The 16935-nt window shown below is 38.3% G+C and overlaps 1 protein-coding gene across 4 annotated transcripts in view; it reads right to left on the bottom strand.

Annotated features, from left to right (window-relative positions):
- The window catches only part of LOC126720675 (probable LRR receptor-like serine/threonine-protein kinase At1g56140), a 32845-nt gene that overhangs the window by 8018 nt on the left and 7892 nt on the right, over positions 1 to 16935 (bottom strand). For all 4 annotated transcript variants that reach the window (XR_007653599.1, XM_050423422.1, XM_050423423.1 and 1 more), the window contains exons 4-6: positions 596 to 667; positions 408 to 479; positions 81 to 152 (exon numbers count right to left, since the gene is read on the bottom strand). Coding sequence is in view for 3 of the 4 variants with exons in the window: in XM_050423422.1 (XP_050279379.1) it covers positions 81 to 152; positions 408 to 479; positions 596 to 667 (216 nt within the window). In the remaining variant the exon portion in view is untranslated. The remainder of the gene's footprint in view (positions 1 to 80; positions 153 to 407; positions 480 to 595; positions 668 to 16935) is intronic.

Below are 16935 nucleotides of genomic sequence, written 5' to 3'. Positions count from 1 at the left end.
AGTTGTGAGTTCAAAATCCATTTATTCATCTGTAACTCATCAATTTAAATTAAAAATAAGGACAACGGCAGAGATCTTACATTAAGTCTAATTTCTTTAAATTCCCAAGTTCAGATGGTAGAGAACCGGTGAAGTTGTTTGGCCCCAAAAACCTAGAAAATTAACAAGTAAAAAAATAATTACATTATAAACTTAGAAGTTGTCTGATAAAAATAAATAAACCAAGAAATTGATTCTCATTCAGATCATCAAGGATCGAATGAAATGCGAAAAGCAACAGACTTGATATACACCTGCACCAGGGTCAGTACTATTAGATTACAATATTTATGGGGCTTCTTCGAAACTATTACGACTATGTATCCGTTATATATATATATATATATATATATATTAGGGAAACTTACAATCGTCTTAAATCAGTAGGATTTCCAAGTTCCTTCGGAAGCTCCCCTGATAATGCATTAGCCCCAAGGCTCCTAATTTATTAAGCATCAAGGGGGGAAAAGAAAGAAAGAAAGTTAGTTAAGAAATATTATATACGTACTATGTACTATGTCCTATGAGTTTCAAATAAAAATCCAGATGGGCTTACAGGAATTGTAATTGCTTTAGGTTGCCAATGGACGACGACAGTTTACCTCTCATGTAAGTTTTGCTTAGATTTCTGTCAGAAATGGAGGAAACTTAGCACGTTAAAAAAGTCAAAAGAGAAGTGCTGGGTCATATAATGCAATTTTCAAGGTCTAATCTCAATCCGAGGTTATATGAGGAGAGAAATTATTTGATATATTGGAAGGAGGATGCCAGCAATGTCTATTGGTCCTCATATATTGCCAATGAGTTCAATTTGATTGATTAATCACCCATCTCACAATCTTAATCATCATCCAAATATATATATATATATATATATATATATATAAAAGCAAAAACCTCATGTGAGAGAGCATGAGGTTCTACTAAGTGGCTCATTGTATGAAATTCTTTAAATTTAGACTTCTACCTCATCTAATTTAGAATTTATGTCAAACTATTAAGTAATTGTAGATGCATTTATTTCAATATATTAATAAAATTCAAAAAATTCATATATATTTATAACTTTGAATGCTTTGATTGATATGAATGGATCTAAAAAGTCATGAGAAAAGTAGGAACTTAGAAAACTTTTCAATTTCCAACATAGGACTAACTTCAATGCAAAATTGCAAGAGTTAGATTCAATAAATTAGATAATATGATATGATTATTTGTCTCCATATTTGTCCAATATAAATCATCATTTGTCCACATTTGTCCAATATAATTTCTCTCACAATATTTTTGGTTCCCTTTCTGATAGATATGTTAATTTCCAAAATATTATGTTCGTCTTAAATATTTTGTTTAGATTTTATGTATAAGTTTTTACTGATGTAGCATTGTAATGTGTTTAGATTGGCCTTTTCATATTGTGTGTCAATTTAAATTTATGATTTTTCGTATGATGCATATATATAGTTGGTAGGGATTTGTAGTATTTTTGGTGTTTTGGCTGCTTTTAGGGAGGTTAAATCGTGATATTAATATGTCACTATGACATTATTGTTTGTGTTGTCGTATCATGAAATTATAACAGTTTTTATAGTTAATTGATTAAAATATCATTCTTTCAATTTTCATCCTATTATAATTACGATCTTAAAAATCAAACCTTTCTTCAATTAAAATATTAATGTGCCTTAATTTTATCTATCATGTCAATTCTGACACTAAAGAAAAGCTATTTTGAATGATATAATAAAAATTATAAGTGTTGAAATAGCGGAGATAGAGACTTTAGTGGCATAAGAAACATAGAAATTAACACCATAGAATCTACATATAAAGCATAAATCATACAAGGAAAACACCTAGGAACCAATAAATTTGTAGGTGACAATGTTAACTGTAAGTCTATGACAAACCATAATAGTATTCATGAAATTAATAGGTTATAAATAATTTTTTATAAAATTTATCAAAATGCACCGCGCATTGCGTGGAATATTAGCTAGTAAAACATAAATAAAAAGTTTTATCATCACTACCATTTCCCAATCCCTAGCATAGTCAACCACCACTCACCGTCTCCATCTCTAGCACCGAGAGGATGACAAGATCTGGCTATGAATTGCCATGTTTTCGACACCATACGATCTCCAACAAAGTCATGTAATCAAAATAAAGACGCCAATGTCACAATTGTCGGAAAAACAACCTTATAATCATTGAAGCTCCAAAGATTAGCCATTGACTGTAGGTGTACGGTGTACCATAGGGTATTGCTCTCTTTTATATGACTCTCTCATCTCTTGGCTAAGCAAGAAATGGATTATTTTGGCTCGATCTAGTAGTGAAACAAAATATCGTGCTCTTGTAGACACCATGACCAAGCTTTTGTGGCTACATTAGCTACTACAGGATCTTGGAGTTAACTACTCCACTGTGACAATTGAAGTGCTATTCAAATTGCCCAACAATGACGTCTTTCATGAATGTACCAAATATATTAATATAGATTGCCACTTTGTTTATCATCATCTACTTCAGGGAACACTTAAGCAACAATTTGTCTCCTCACTATACATGATTAGTTGGCTGATATCTTCACTAAACCTAGCCTTCTCCCCTAGGTTGCTTTCGTGCATTGGCTTCCAAACTGAAGTTGGTCTCCATTTATACAACAAGCTTTTGAAAGGGACTGTTAGAATATAAACCCAACGGGCTTAGTCCCATTGTTCTAGGTTTTCTTGTACTACACATATATTGCTTGTAGATTGTTGACACCCGTTTTGGGTAACCCAAGCCCAAAGGCACAATGGTAGAAAAAGCCCAAACTAGCTCAAAGAGGGGGTTAAGAAATGAAAAAGGAAAGTAATTGGGTCATGCCCCAAGAGCCTAAAAAGTAAGCAAACATGGCACAAACAGATAGAACACCCTTGAAGAATAGTAGATAAAGCCCATGCGAGCCCATTGACCCTCTTTAAAATAAGGGCAGAATATGGGAGGCAACCACAGCGGGATGGTCCTCCTTGAAGAATGAGAATGGTTCTAGAAAATTCCCAAAATGTAAATGATGAAGTAAGGCCCAAGAGGGTCATCCAGCAAAATCTAATGAGAAATAAGAAAGAGGACATCAAGAGCCAATATGATCAACCCAGCAAGATGAAATATAGCAAGCCCAATGAGCCCACATTGGGTGTGAGGTTGAATGGATCGGGTACGGCGGCGCTACTCGTTGGAGTGTGGGGGACCTCGGACCGGCGTTTGCGTGTGGGGTGGAGTTGTGTCTCTCTCTCGTTGGTGCGTGGGGTGGAGTTGAGGGGTGATGGGTTTTGAACCGATGTGCTCTTTCTTCTCTCCCTCCCCCTCTCTCTCTCTCTCTCTCTTTGTCTGTGAGTCCTAGAATTCATTTGAAGGTAAATTGAGAGTGTAATTCATTTTATGGTTGAAGTGGGTATATTTTACGGTCAACGGAAATGATTTTCTATTTGACCAAATTTTCCATGCACAACCAAACACATAGCAGGGTGTAAAATGATTTCTTGAAATGCATTTCAGGCGAAACAAACGCAGCCTAAGTAAGTGTCTGCAGTAGACAAAAGTGTTTAGTAAGGAACAAGGCTAAAAGGGAGAAATCACATGGGCTTGATTTAACATATAAATAGGAATAGTACCCATAAGGGGGAACAACAACAGTATCCTAGGCAACCTAAATAGGAAATTGAAAGTGAAATAAGAAAAAGAAAGGAAGTGTGAAGTGAAACATGGGAAAAAAAGTGTTAAGTTATGGTTTTTCACATAACATTTGTGTTGGTTTTATTCCATCATAAAAAGTGTTGTTGAAAGTTCAAAAACGTGTACAAAACACCTTTGAACGTTTAGACCCCCAAAATACAACTTAACCAAATCAAGCAATATGTCAAACAACAAGTGTGCGGAAACTTAACACATGCTATAATATGAAATTGGTTAAACAACTATCTAAGCCATAACAAAATAAAACCACAGCAGATAAAATAAAGGCAAAGATAGAGAGGAAGGAAGATACAAACACAAAGATAACACCCGATGTGTTATCGAAGAGGAAACCGAAGACCTCGGCGAAAAACCTCTCCGTCGCCCTCCAAGCGGTAATCAATCCACTAGAAAATACAGTTGGGATACAAGGACAGCAATAGACCCTCCAAGCCTAATCTACCCAGTGCACCTAAGCCCTCCAAGCTTCTTGCTCCAACGAGGTTGCGCCGAACCTTTTTCTTTTCTAGCTTCCCGGATTCCGCTACTAGACCGTAGCATCAACCAATGAAGATTGGCTCCTTCCTAACTGCTTCCCAGAACTCCAAACGACTGTCTCACAAGGATGATGATGGTGAGAACCAGGTTTGGTATAATGCCTCTCAAGGTTTTGACAATGGAGAGGAAGAGAGTAAGGGAATTTGAAGAGACTCTAAGGTATAGATTGTGGGTGAAGCAATCTGGTTTTTCTTTAGGGTTACTCTCTCAAAATTCTCTCTGGAAGCTTTCTTTCAATCGTGGGTTAAAGGGGTATTTATACTGGAGTGGGAGAGGAATGTGAAACGTCAGGTTTTACAAAACAGGGGTGGCTCGCGGCTTGACCTCGCGGCTTGACCAAGTCGCGAGATCCAGTCGCGAGTTAACCGTATGGCCAGTTGTCCTGTTTTGTCCTGTAGTGCTCCAGCTAGCATGACTGTTCATCTTCCAGCATGCTTGGCACGTGTGCATCTTCTGGCGGCTTACAGCCGCGAGTCCACCCGCGAGTCCCAGCCGCGAGTCTCTGTTTTCTTGCACACACTTGAACAAACTTCACTCTATCTCACTCACTACCCTTACAACAAACCCACCTAAATACAGGGTTACTAAATGCTGAATTACAAGCAAACAGACTCTAGACTCTAGATGGTTGAATAAATTCAACCTTACAATCTCCTCCTTTGGCTATTCCGTGACAAAACCCTAAAACAGACTCTAGACTTAACATGTGAGTTGGGAACAGTTGAACAAAACTCACTCACACCTAACTCTAGAAGCTGTGAAGCACTTGAATCATATGAACACAATACTCCTGAAACACAACAATACACCATGATCATTGTAAGCAGAAAATTATAAATGCATATGAAACAGGCAATATGTGATCAAGCAAAGATGGAGTTAATAAACAAATCATGGCTAGATCAACCAAGTGAACACCACAAGGTAGTGATCACAGTGCTCATTCACACTTGGAATGAACACAAGGACATACAAGTTAACAAGCACAAGGCATGACACTTGTATGCTCAACACTCAACCAATGCATAGCACACAAGGCATATGCATCTAGGAACAATCCTACAAGGGCACAAGAGTGACAGTACATAACCCAAAATGCATAACATTTAGATTAAAGTACTGATTTCAACATAGCATAAAGGCTGCACTTAAGCAAGGTACATACCATAAAGCCTACAAACTATGCATAAAACAATAACCCTAAAAGCTTACAAAAGCACATGGGTACAAACCACAGAGTATCCTGAATAACAGTTTTACAAAACACAATATATTAACTTAAAGAGAAAAATGAAACTGAAAAAAAATAAAGACACTCCCCCTTAGATAATGACGCTCCCCCTTAGGGTAATATCCTCCCCCTTTGATTATGCCTATCACTCCCCCTTTTTGTCATGGAATAGGCTAGTCATCCTCTTCTAGCTTTCTCTGAATTTGATCCAATTGAGTTTGAAGAGAAGTAAACTTCATATCCCATCGGTTGCTTTGATGGTGTAGAGAAGCAGTGAGTCCAGACATCTTTGTATTCAACTCGTGGACAGAGGAGACAATGCGATCAAGTTTCTCATCGAGGGAGAGATTGCTGAACTGAGAGTCACTGTGAGATGCAGAAGTTTCTGGTTTGGCTCTCTTCCGACTATGTCCAACACTTGCATTGTATGTACGCATGTTGATTGGACTCGGTTTGGGGATAGGAGACTCATCAGCCGTTGGATAAATTCCCTTGAGCTTCAAGATCCGTGAGATGAGACTGCAGAAAGGAATGCATATCCGAGACTCACTTCGAAGAACCGTTTTGCGCAGAACATGAAAGATATGAGCACAAATGTCGATTTCTTCATCAGAGATTAGATCATGTAGAAACAAAGCACGTCCGAGGTTCATATACCCAGTACTTGATAAAGGGTACAAATTGTGAAACATCACAATTGTAAGCACTCTCAGTTTCGGAGAAAGGGAGGAAACACTGATGGATTTGCCATTGGGTGAGAACTCCAAGTCTTGACCAAGACTTTGTTTGAGAAGCTCCTCATCAGGACATAGATCATCATAGACCGGTGAATGTCGAAAAATGGGTCTGTTGATGTGAAGAATTTCTGCCAGGTATGTAGGAGAGACAAAAAAGCTCCTTTGCCGAACCCAGCACTTAAGTTCATCGCCTTCCACAATTGCGTTAGCATAAAATTCTTTAACCAACTCTTCATACACGATATCCGGATCAGAGAGAAGGTAATTCCAATCCTTGTGAGCAAACCATTTCGGAATGTCAGTGTTATGAAGTGAGGACAGATCCACAGCTCTTTCTAGTAATGGTGTGGCATGAAGAAAAAAATTCTCATATGACTAATAGGCTGCATATGATCTGAACTTATTGGGATCGAATCGCTGTGATGAAGAGCGAGTCACTTTCGGGAGAGGTGTGTCTTCATCAACATCAATTACGGGTTCCTTCCCTTTGGAAGAACCTCCTTTCACAACAGCCTTTTTGAATGGAGACATGACCAGTCTGCATTATAAACAAGGGAAATGACAGAACACAATCCAACAGACTATATCAGCAGTGGGTTAGTGAAAATTTAGGGACAATGAAGAAACCCTAACAGCTGGATGAGAATGGTCAGAAAATAGCAATGAGGGACACCAAAGGCCCAAATTTGAACTACACAGTATAGAGAGATCAAATACAACCACATAATCAGCTGAAAAATGGACCAAAATCAACAACACATCAACAAGATACCACACAAGATCAAAGTGAAACATGATAGCAACAGCAGATCAGACAAAAATAGCTAACCCTAGCTAAGCACAGGATGAAGAACACAACCACCAACATAAACTAGCTCAAACACAGAAACACAAGCATCCAAGCGAAGCTAGAACAAAGAATAATAGTTGAGCTAAAAACCTATCACAAAATCACAATCAAATGTGAATGAACCAGAGGGAAAACCATAAGAACAAGTAAAATAGAGTGTAGGACAGAAAACCATACCTATTAGTCGACGATTTTGAGCTAAAAAGAGACAAGTATGGGAGATCGAAAATGGAGGCACGGTGACACAGTGTAAGAGCATATGAGAAAGACAATGAACAGTCACAAAAAGATCGAGGGAAAAATAAAAAGTTTAAAAACTGCCCCTGTTTATCCAAAACACGCGATTTTCGCGACTGGAACGAGTCGCCAAAAAGTCGCCAGATCAAGCCGCCAAAACACTAAAGGACAAAAAGTTGAAAAATTTTCTAAGTGTTTTTCGCGACTGGAAGGTCTACCCGCTAGTGAGTCGCGAGCTGAGCCGCGAAAATCTCTGAGTGAACCTCGCGACTGGACCTTCCACTCGCGAACAAGTCGCCAAAAATGACCAGCGAAGATGCGACTGAGTCTCGCGACTTGACATACCCGCGACTGAGCCGCCAAAACAGGGCAAAACAGGATTTTTGAAATTTTCAGAATTTTCAAATAAAATACTTTCCAAAAACACCTAAAACACTCAAAAATCTTTTTGTACTTGAATTAACAAAGATTGAGCATGTGAAAACACATTTCATCAAGTACAATCACACAAATGAATATGGCATTTATTGAACATAAACTTGTGTATTGTGTGTGGATATCAACAATGAGATAGTCCTTTGTCTAATGTGAAGCTTCAATGATCAATTCAACCAAGGCATACACAATTAGCACTAGATCATGTGACCCTTCTCAAATATAGAAATATGTATATATGACCTCCCACACAATATGATAATCAAAACTTGGAGCTTTTCATTTGACTCCACTTTCAATCATAACATTTGATCTTTTTGATCTTTTGAGGCAATCATCTCTCATTGTGAGAGAGATATACAGCATTTCTCTTTGAAGAATAGGCCTTTGGCCTTTTTGAATGAACATTCACTTTTAATATAAGGTCGCTTACCCTTTTTCCTAGTCAAATACTAGAATGTGCGACAGGCTTTTGCAGCTCAATATCTCTTTTCATTTGGAGATTTACATTTGGTGAGCTCTTTTTAGCAAAACAAAAATAAAAAGTGGGAAGATATATAGACACAAGTCTATGCATGTTTCAAGATCAACATAGTCATTCACTAATCATTCATGACAAGTTTGAAGATCTATTTACAACAATCACATAGGTTTCAAGATTTTTCCCACAGTGATAAAAGTGCATGAAAACAAGCAATGCTCGAAAATGCACAAAGCCATTAGCACAAAGGTACAAGACAAAACTCAACAACGTCAATCAAGCTTTTTGATTTTCTAATTTTTATGTGATTTTTGGATTTTTGACACAAGAAGCAAAAATGATTGAACAAACATAAAAAGAAACAACAGTATTCACAAATGGACAAACAAACAAGAAACATGTTGCACAAAAATACTAATAAAAAAGGTGTGTGCCCCAACACAGACAGATTTAGCATATTATAAATATGTGAAGCACACAACACACAAGAGAGTCAAGGAATTGTACCAACACCAATGGTCTTACGGAGTGATGCAAACCGTGGACCATCGAGAGGCTTGGTGAAGATATCCGCCTTTTGATTGTCGGTGTGTATGAACTCAAGACACACAACTCTTTCCTCTACCAAATCCCAAATGAAATGGTAACGTATCTCTATGTGTTTGGATTTTGAATGCTGAACAGGATTCTTGGAAAGATTGATGGCACTGGTGTTGTCACAGAAGACACACATCGTTTCTTGAGGAATTCCATAGTCATGAAGTAATTTCTTCATCCAAAGAAGCTGAGTGCAGCAACTTCCAGCAGCGATGTATTCTGCTTTTGCAGTAGATAGAGACACTGAATTCTGCTTCTTGCTCATCCACGAAACCAGATTGTTACCAAGATAAAAACAGCCGCCTGAAGTGCTTTTCCGATCGTCTACACTGCCAGCGCAGTCAGCATCTGAATACCCAGCAAGACAAGCATTTGAGTCTTTTGAATACCACAGACCATAGTTTGCAGTACCATTCACATATCGAATGATTCGCTTAGCAGCAGTCAGATGAGATTCCTTCGGATTAGCTTGGTACCTGGCACAAACGCCCACACTGAAAGCAATGTCCGGTCTACTGGCTGTAAGGTAGAGCAAACTTCCTATGATGCTCCTATACAATGTAGGACTTACTTCAACTCCTGACGAATCCACATTCAGTTTAGTGGAAGAGCTCATGGGAGTGGAGGCATGTTTTTTGGAGTCTAGGCCAAACTTCTTGACAATGTTTCTGGCATACTTCTCTTGAGATACAAATATACCCTCCTTCTGTTGTTTGACTTGAAGACCCAAGAAGAATGTGAGCTCCCCCACCATGCTCATCTCAAACTCCTTCTTCATCTCCTCAGAAAATTCAGTAGCACGATCTTCGATAGTTGCCCCAAACACTATGTCATCAACATAGACTTGTGCCACAAGGAGATAATCTTCATCATTTTTGAAAAACAGAGTTCGATCGGCGTACCCTCTCTTGAAACCTCTATCTAGAAGATAATGTGTAAGACGATCGTACCAGGCTCTAGGCGCTTGTTTTAAACCATAAAGTGCTTTCTTCAATCTTAATACATGGTCTGGAAAATGAGGATCCTCAAATCCTTTTGGTTGCTCAACAAAAACTTCTTCATTTAGATATCCATTCAGAAAAGCGCACTTAACATCCATTTGATAAAGTTTGAAATTCAAAGTGCACGCAATGGACATGAGGATTCGAATGGATTCGAGTCTTGCCACCGGAGCAAACGATTCATCAAAATCCACCCCTTCTACTTGTGTGTATCCTTGAGCCACCAACCGAGACTTGTTTCGAATTATCTCTCCATCTTCATCAGTTTTGTTTTTAAAAATCCACTTTGTGCCTATAACATGAACGTTCTCAGGCCGTGGAGCAAGTTCCCACACATCATTCCTCACAAACTGATTCAGCTCTTCATGCATTGACTCAACCCAATTCTCATCTTGAAGAGCCTCTTCAACCCTTTTTGGTTCAAACTGTGCAAGATAACAGTGAAATGTTACATGATTGGCTAGCAGAATATTTCCTTTCCTGAGGCGAAGACCGTCATCAAGTGATCCTATGATATTACTTTCCGGATGATTCTTGATAACTCTTGAAGATGGCCTTTTTGAAGTGGAAACTTCATCACTACGAGAGATAGGAGGATGAACTTCTGGAGGAGTAAGAGGACTTGAAGTTCTAGTCATCGATCTCGTTTCCATTCTTGGGTTGATTGGAGTCGATTCTACTTCTGGTATAGGTTCTTCACCTTCTATATCCAAAGCTTCTACCTCAACATCAGGCTCTTCGGTGCTCGGCCCTTCTACATCATCAATCATTTCCACCTTAAGTAAGACATCATCAATCTTGACATTTATGGATTCCATCACAGCCTTTGTTCTCTTGTTAAACACTCTATACGCTCGACTTGTAGTAGAGTAGCCAAGAAAAATACCCTCATCACTTCTTGCATCAAACTTCCCAAGATTCTCTCGATCATTTAAGATATAACATTTACTTCCAAATACCCGGAAATACTTCACTTTAGGCTTCTTCCCATTCCATATCTCATATGCAGTCTTCTTTGTACCAACTCGAAAGAAAATCCTATTGCCAATGTGACACGAGGTGTTGACAGCTTCTCCTCAAAATTTTTGAGGTATTTGCTTGTTAAGCAACATGACTCTTGCCATCTCCTGAATCACACGATTTTTTCTCTCTACCACTCCATTTTGTTGTGGAGTTTTGGGAGCTGAAAACTCTCTTTTAATACCATTCTTCTCACAGAAGGACTCGAATCTTGCATTCTCAAATTCTCTCCCATGATCACTTCTAACTTTGGCTATCGGAATCCCCTTTTCATTTTGTAATTTCTTGCACAGAATCTCCAACCTCTCACAAGCTTCTGATTTTTCTCTAAGGAATTCAACCCAAGTGTATCTTGAGTAGTCGTCCACAATGACCATAATGTATCTTTTTCCCCCTAGGCTTTCAGTTCTGGTGGGCCCCATCAGATCAACATGAAGTAACTCCAAACACCGAGAGGTGGCTATCACATTTACCTTGTGATGACTTGCCTTAGTTTGCTTCCCCATTTGACATGCACCACATACGGTCTTCTTCACTTTTCCAAACTTAGGAAGTCCCTCGACTGCTTCAAGTTTGGAGACTTTTGCTACTTGTTTGAAGTTGGCATGCCCAAATCTGTGATGCCACAGCTCCAACATATCCACCCGAGCACTTCTACACGATATTGGTGCCGTGGGAACTATTCCATAACAATTATCTGTAGTCCGATTTCCTTCCAAAACCTGAATCCTCTCTTCATTGATGATCAAACATCCTTTCTTAGAGAATTGTACCAGGAAATCGTCATCACAAATTTGAGTGATGCTCAGCAAATTCGCCTTCAGCCCTTTTATGAACAACACTTCTTTCAACAGAGGCAAACCGGGTATCTCAATGGTTCCTTTGCCTAGGACTTGAGCATGGCTTCCATCCCCAAAGGTCACATAGTCACCAACCTTTTCTTTGAGTGACTTAAACAGTGACTTATCCCCTGTCATATGGCGAGAACACCCACTGTCAAGATACCACAAACATGCATTAAACACCTTTAATGAGGTATGCACAAATAGGTTCACATGTGACAGACATTCTTGACCTTCAAACACAAACTCATTATCAGGTTTCATGCTTCTTTTAGATTGATTTTTCATTTTCAGATTCTCAATCATCTCACACAACATTCTATTCTTTCTTTTATATTTCTTAATCAATGATTTAGATTCAGATATGCTACTGTGTAAGACAAGATTCTGATTTTCAAGATATTCCAGCATGTGAACAAAAACTTTAGCATGTTTCTTAGTTTTTAATAACTCTACAAGATCATCATTAAGACACCTTTCAGACATATGCATAGAGACATTTTCACAAACACTTGAGCTACAATTCAGCATGGTATAAACGAAAACAACAACCACAACTCAGGGGTCTAGGATCACACTTAGGTAATAAAACCAACAGCAGTGTACCCGCTCTGATACCAATTGAAAGTTCAAAAACGTGTACAAAACACCTTTGAACGTTTAGACCCCCAAAATACAACTTAACTAAATCAAGCAATATGTCAAACAACAAGTGTGCGGAAACTTAACACATGCTATAATATGAAATTGGTTAAACAACTATCTAAGCCATAACAAAATAAAACCACAGCAGATAAAATAAAGGCAAAGATAGAGAGGAAGGAAGATGCAAACACAAAGATAACACCCGATGTGTTATCGAAGAGGAAACCGAAGACCTTGGCGAAAAACCTCTCCGCCGCCCTCCAAGCGGTAATCAATCCACTAGAAAATACAGTTGGGATACAAGGACAGCAATAGACCCTCCAAGCCTAATCTACCCAGTGCACCTAAGCCCTCCAAGCTTCTTGCTCCAACGAGGTTGCGCCGAACCTTTTTCTTTTCTAGCTTCTCGGATTCCGCTACTAGACCGTAGCATCAACCAATGAAGATTGGCTCCTTCCTAACTGCTTCCCAGAACTCCAAACGACTGTCTCACAAGGATGATAATGGTGAGAACCAGGTTTGGTATAATGCCTCTCAAGGTTTTGACAACGGAGAGGAAGAGAGTAAGGGAATTTGAAGAGACTCTAAGGTATAGATTGTAGGTGAAGCAATCTGGTTTTTCTTTAGGGTTTCTCTCTCAAAATTCTCTCTGGAAGCTCTCTTTCAATCGTGGGTTAAAGGGGTATTTATACTGGAGTGGGAGAGGAATGTGAAACGTCAGGTTTTACAAAACAGGGGTGGCTCGCGGCTTGACCTCGCGGCTTGACCAAGTCGCGAGATCCAGTCGCGAGTTAACCGTATGGCCAGTTGTCCTGTTTTGTCCTGTAGTGCTCCAGCTAGCATGACTGTTCATCTTCCAGCATGCTTGGCACATGTGCATCTTCTGACGGCTTGCAGCCGCGAGTCCACCCGCGAGTCCCAGCCGCGAGTCTCTGTTTTCTTGCACACTCTTGAGCAAACTTCACTCTATCTCACTCACTACCCTTACAACAAACCCACCTAAATACAGGGTTACTAAATGCTGAATTACAAGTAAATTTGGCACGGAATAAAGCCAATTAGATGGTTGAATAAATTCAACCTTACAGTTGTAATTGCATTAATTTATTTCCTTGTATTTTATGGGATTTATTTGTAATGGATTTAGTATTAAGTTGGTGAAGATTGCTCAAGAAGTTGATCTTCGCAACTTGTCTCTAGAGTGGTGCAACCTGCGAAAGTCATATGAGAAGCACATGCTAGAAGCTGAAGAGTCAAGTGGCAGGCTGTATTTCATGAGTCACTTCACGACTTAGGCCAAGTTGCGAGTGACCTGCGAAACTCTCTACCTGGAGGATTTTAAGTGTGACCTTTCATCTTCTTGACCTTACAATATATACTCTCATTATCCACAAAATTGTAAGTAGAATATATAGAAGAAATTCCTAGAAAACTTTCTACAACACCCACCTTGTTTATAGAGAACTACTCATCCTCGATAGAGAAATCCTTGTAGTCTCTTTTCCTTCCCCTCTCCCATAGTTATACCTTGAAAAGAGATTTGTACCCAAACACAACTCATACCTATACAGAGTATAGAAAATGTTTTGGAGCTTGGAAATCATTTGGAATTTGTTAAAAGAAGCCGGTGAGGCTTGGTGGATGCAATCAAATGGTGTTGTGGGATTCGGATAACTAGTGAAGACAAGACTCTGGAGGGTCTTTTTGATATTCTTGTACTCCAACTTATTCACTAGTAGATCGATTTTGACTTGGAGGGTCGTGGAGAGATTTTTTGTTGAATACTTTGGTTTCCTTTTCAATAACATGTCTTGGTGTTATCTTGTGTTTCCATCTTTCTTCCCTACTCTTTAAGCTTTACATTTATCACTTATTTTACTTGCTTATGCATTAGAGTAGTGTTCTGGTTTATTGCGCTTCATTTACTCTTATTCCACACTTAGATAAATTAGAGTAAAAGTAATTTAAACCGTAATTTAAAATTGGGGGTCAAAATAAGTATTAGTGTTTTCACACTAATTGAGCTTTCAAAAAGAAAAAAAGTGATTACGGCAAAAACAGCATGCATCACTAGGCAAATCTTTTCCCTTCCTCATGTAACAAACTCACATTTTGTAACCTTATTGGAAAAAGTAGTTATTCTGACCTATCCTCCAAAGTATGCAACTTTATGGCATCATAGGGTAATAAGGTTGTGTAAGATGGAGTTTGGGCTCTTTTTAGCCTACTTCCTGCAATGATTCCTTTTTTCATTTACATCATATCTACCACTCTAACTATGACTAACTGTTGACAAATTATTTGGACTAACATTTATTTCTGCTACTATATATGTATATTCTATGTTTTGGAGTGTCTTATCTAGTGCACAAACTGGTTCCAGGGGAATCCGTGGAAAGATCCAAGCTCAACTTCCTTACCCTTAGCATAAAGCCTTAGCCCAAAAGCGCAAAAGGCCCCTACATAGATCACACATATTTTGTTTATATAAATTAAGTCAATTTCACACCATACTAGCTGATATGGCTTACTGTACTGTACTAGTACTAAAGCTAGTACAAAAGCATTGATACCGAATAGGTACTAAACTTATGAAAACATCTTTTCATCTCTCTTCTGGGGAAAGATTTTTCTTCTATTTGTCTCCGCCTCTTTTTTCTCCTTACACTAGCAACAAGAGATGCCAATTGGTGGTGAACAAAGGTGTTATTGAATCATTATAGTTAGATTTTTAGATGTTGAAAATTGATGCTAAAGGGGGGGGAGAGAGAGAGAGAGAGAGAGAGAGAGAGAGAGAGAGAGAGAGAGAGAGAGAGAGAGAGAGAGAGAGAGAGAGTGGGGGGGGGGGGGGGGTCTAATCGAACCAAAGATATAGCACCACTAGTGGCAATAGCCAACAACAGTCACTAACAGTGGAAGAGAAGAAGCTCTTCCTTATTTGGACATAAAGGAGTTCTGAGAGAGAGGGAGAGAGATAGAGAGAAGAGGGCTTCAGTTTAAAAGGCACCACGATGGTGGAGAGTGGTGGCAACCAGTGAGAGGAGCTCGGATCTTTGGCCATGGAGGCCTTGGTGTGAGGAAGGGTTAGAGGGATTTACAATTAATGATGTTTGGTACGTAGGTGAGAAAATGAAAAAGAAAACTTAAGAAAAACATTGTTAGGGTTATATTTTTTATGTGTTGGCATATCCTTTGACAAAACACACTTTACTTGTATTTGGGTAGTTCTAAGTGGTTTCTAGAATATTATGAAGTATGTCTTAAGACCTTATCAAGTGGTATTATTGAAGACATGAAGACTACACAAAGAAATAAGTGAAGAAAAGTTGAATCTGCAGGTCTTGATACCTCATCGATACTTGTCAATCTATCGAGATTTAATGAAGCTTAATACCTGTCTCAATACCTCTTGATCTATCAAGCTATGGGATTTCAAATTATAGCCTACAATGTTTGGATTCGAATTGGCTAATGTTTATGGGTTTGTATAATCCCAATAGCAATAGGAGAGCATAGGATTTATGTCAACCTAACAGGAATAGGAGAGCCCATTCAAAAAGCTCATTAAGCTCCTATTTAAATAAGGTGGTAGAGAAAGAAAACTCTAGCTAACCCTTGAAAGCTTCATAAGGTTTTCTTATTGACACCCTAGACTCCTCCTACAAAAGAAAAAGATCTTGCTACAACTCTTGTGCACCTTTAGGTTATGTACCAAGCAAAGTCTCTAGCACTAACAATTAAAGATCTTATTGTTGTTTTTATGTGAAGCTGCTGCAAATCAACTCTAATAATTTGTGCAAAGAAGTTAGTTACATATTGAGATCCGTACAAAGGGAAAATGTCTCTACAAAATCAAGACCAATTGGAGATTGGCGTAAGGATTTAAATGTAGGTTAGTACTCTAGTATAGACCAGGTTGGGGTAAGATTTGTTGTACTTCTAATCTCTTGATTTTGATTAGACCAGGTTGGGGTAAGATTCCTTGTACTTCTAATCTCTTGATTTTGATTAGTGATTCTTGGGAGTAGTGATCTGAAAATAACCCGGTGAGTTTTTGCCTTGTGAGAGGTTTTCTCCATTAGTCAACAAATTATTGTATCAAATTTAATTTTCACTGCACTTTAGTTTATTTGGTGATTTGTTCGTGCCTCCACAATTTGTATCTAATTTGACCTAATTAATCAACTTAAGTAATTGAATTAATTAACTGTATTCAATCTATAACTCAACAAATATAAATATAAAGGGGACTTGGTGTCTAGCGGCTAGTTAAGCACTTAGGGTTTTAGTGTTTATGTGGTTTTTTTTTTTTTTTAAATTAATTAAACTTTTAAATTTTAGAATAAGTGAAATTAAAAAAAAAAAAAAGGGTATTCATTAGGTACCCAACTGATTTATCCGTTTATACTCATTTAATTGGTTACCCATTTGGGTCTTTAACTATTTAAGCCAAATCTTTAAATAATTGGGTTGGGTTAAGACGTACCAAATTAGATGGATCAAGGAGTGGATGGATTTTGGTAAAAATTGCCACCCCAT

The sequence above is a fragment of the Quercus robur genome, chromosome 4, assembly GCF_932294415.1.
Source record: "Quercus robur chromosome 4, dhQueRobu3.1, whole genome shotgun sequence".
NCBI classification, from domain to species: domain Eukaryota; kingdom Viridiplantae; phylum Streptophyta; class Magnoliopsida; order Fagales; family Fagaceae; genus Quercus; species Quercus robur.
This window is presented reverse-complemented; position numbering and strand designations above follow the sequence as displayed.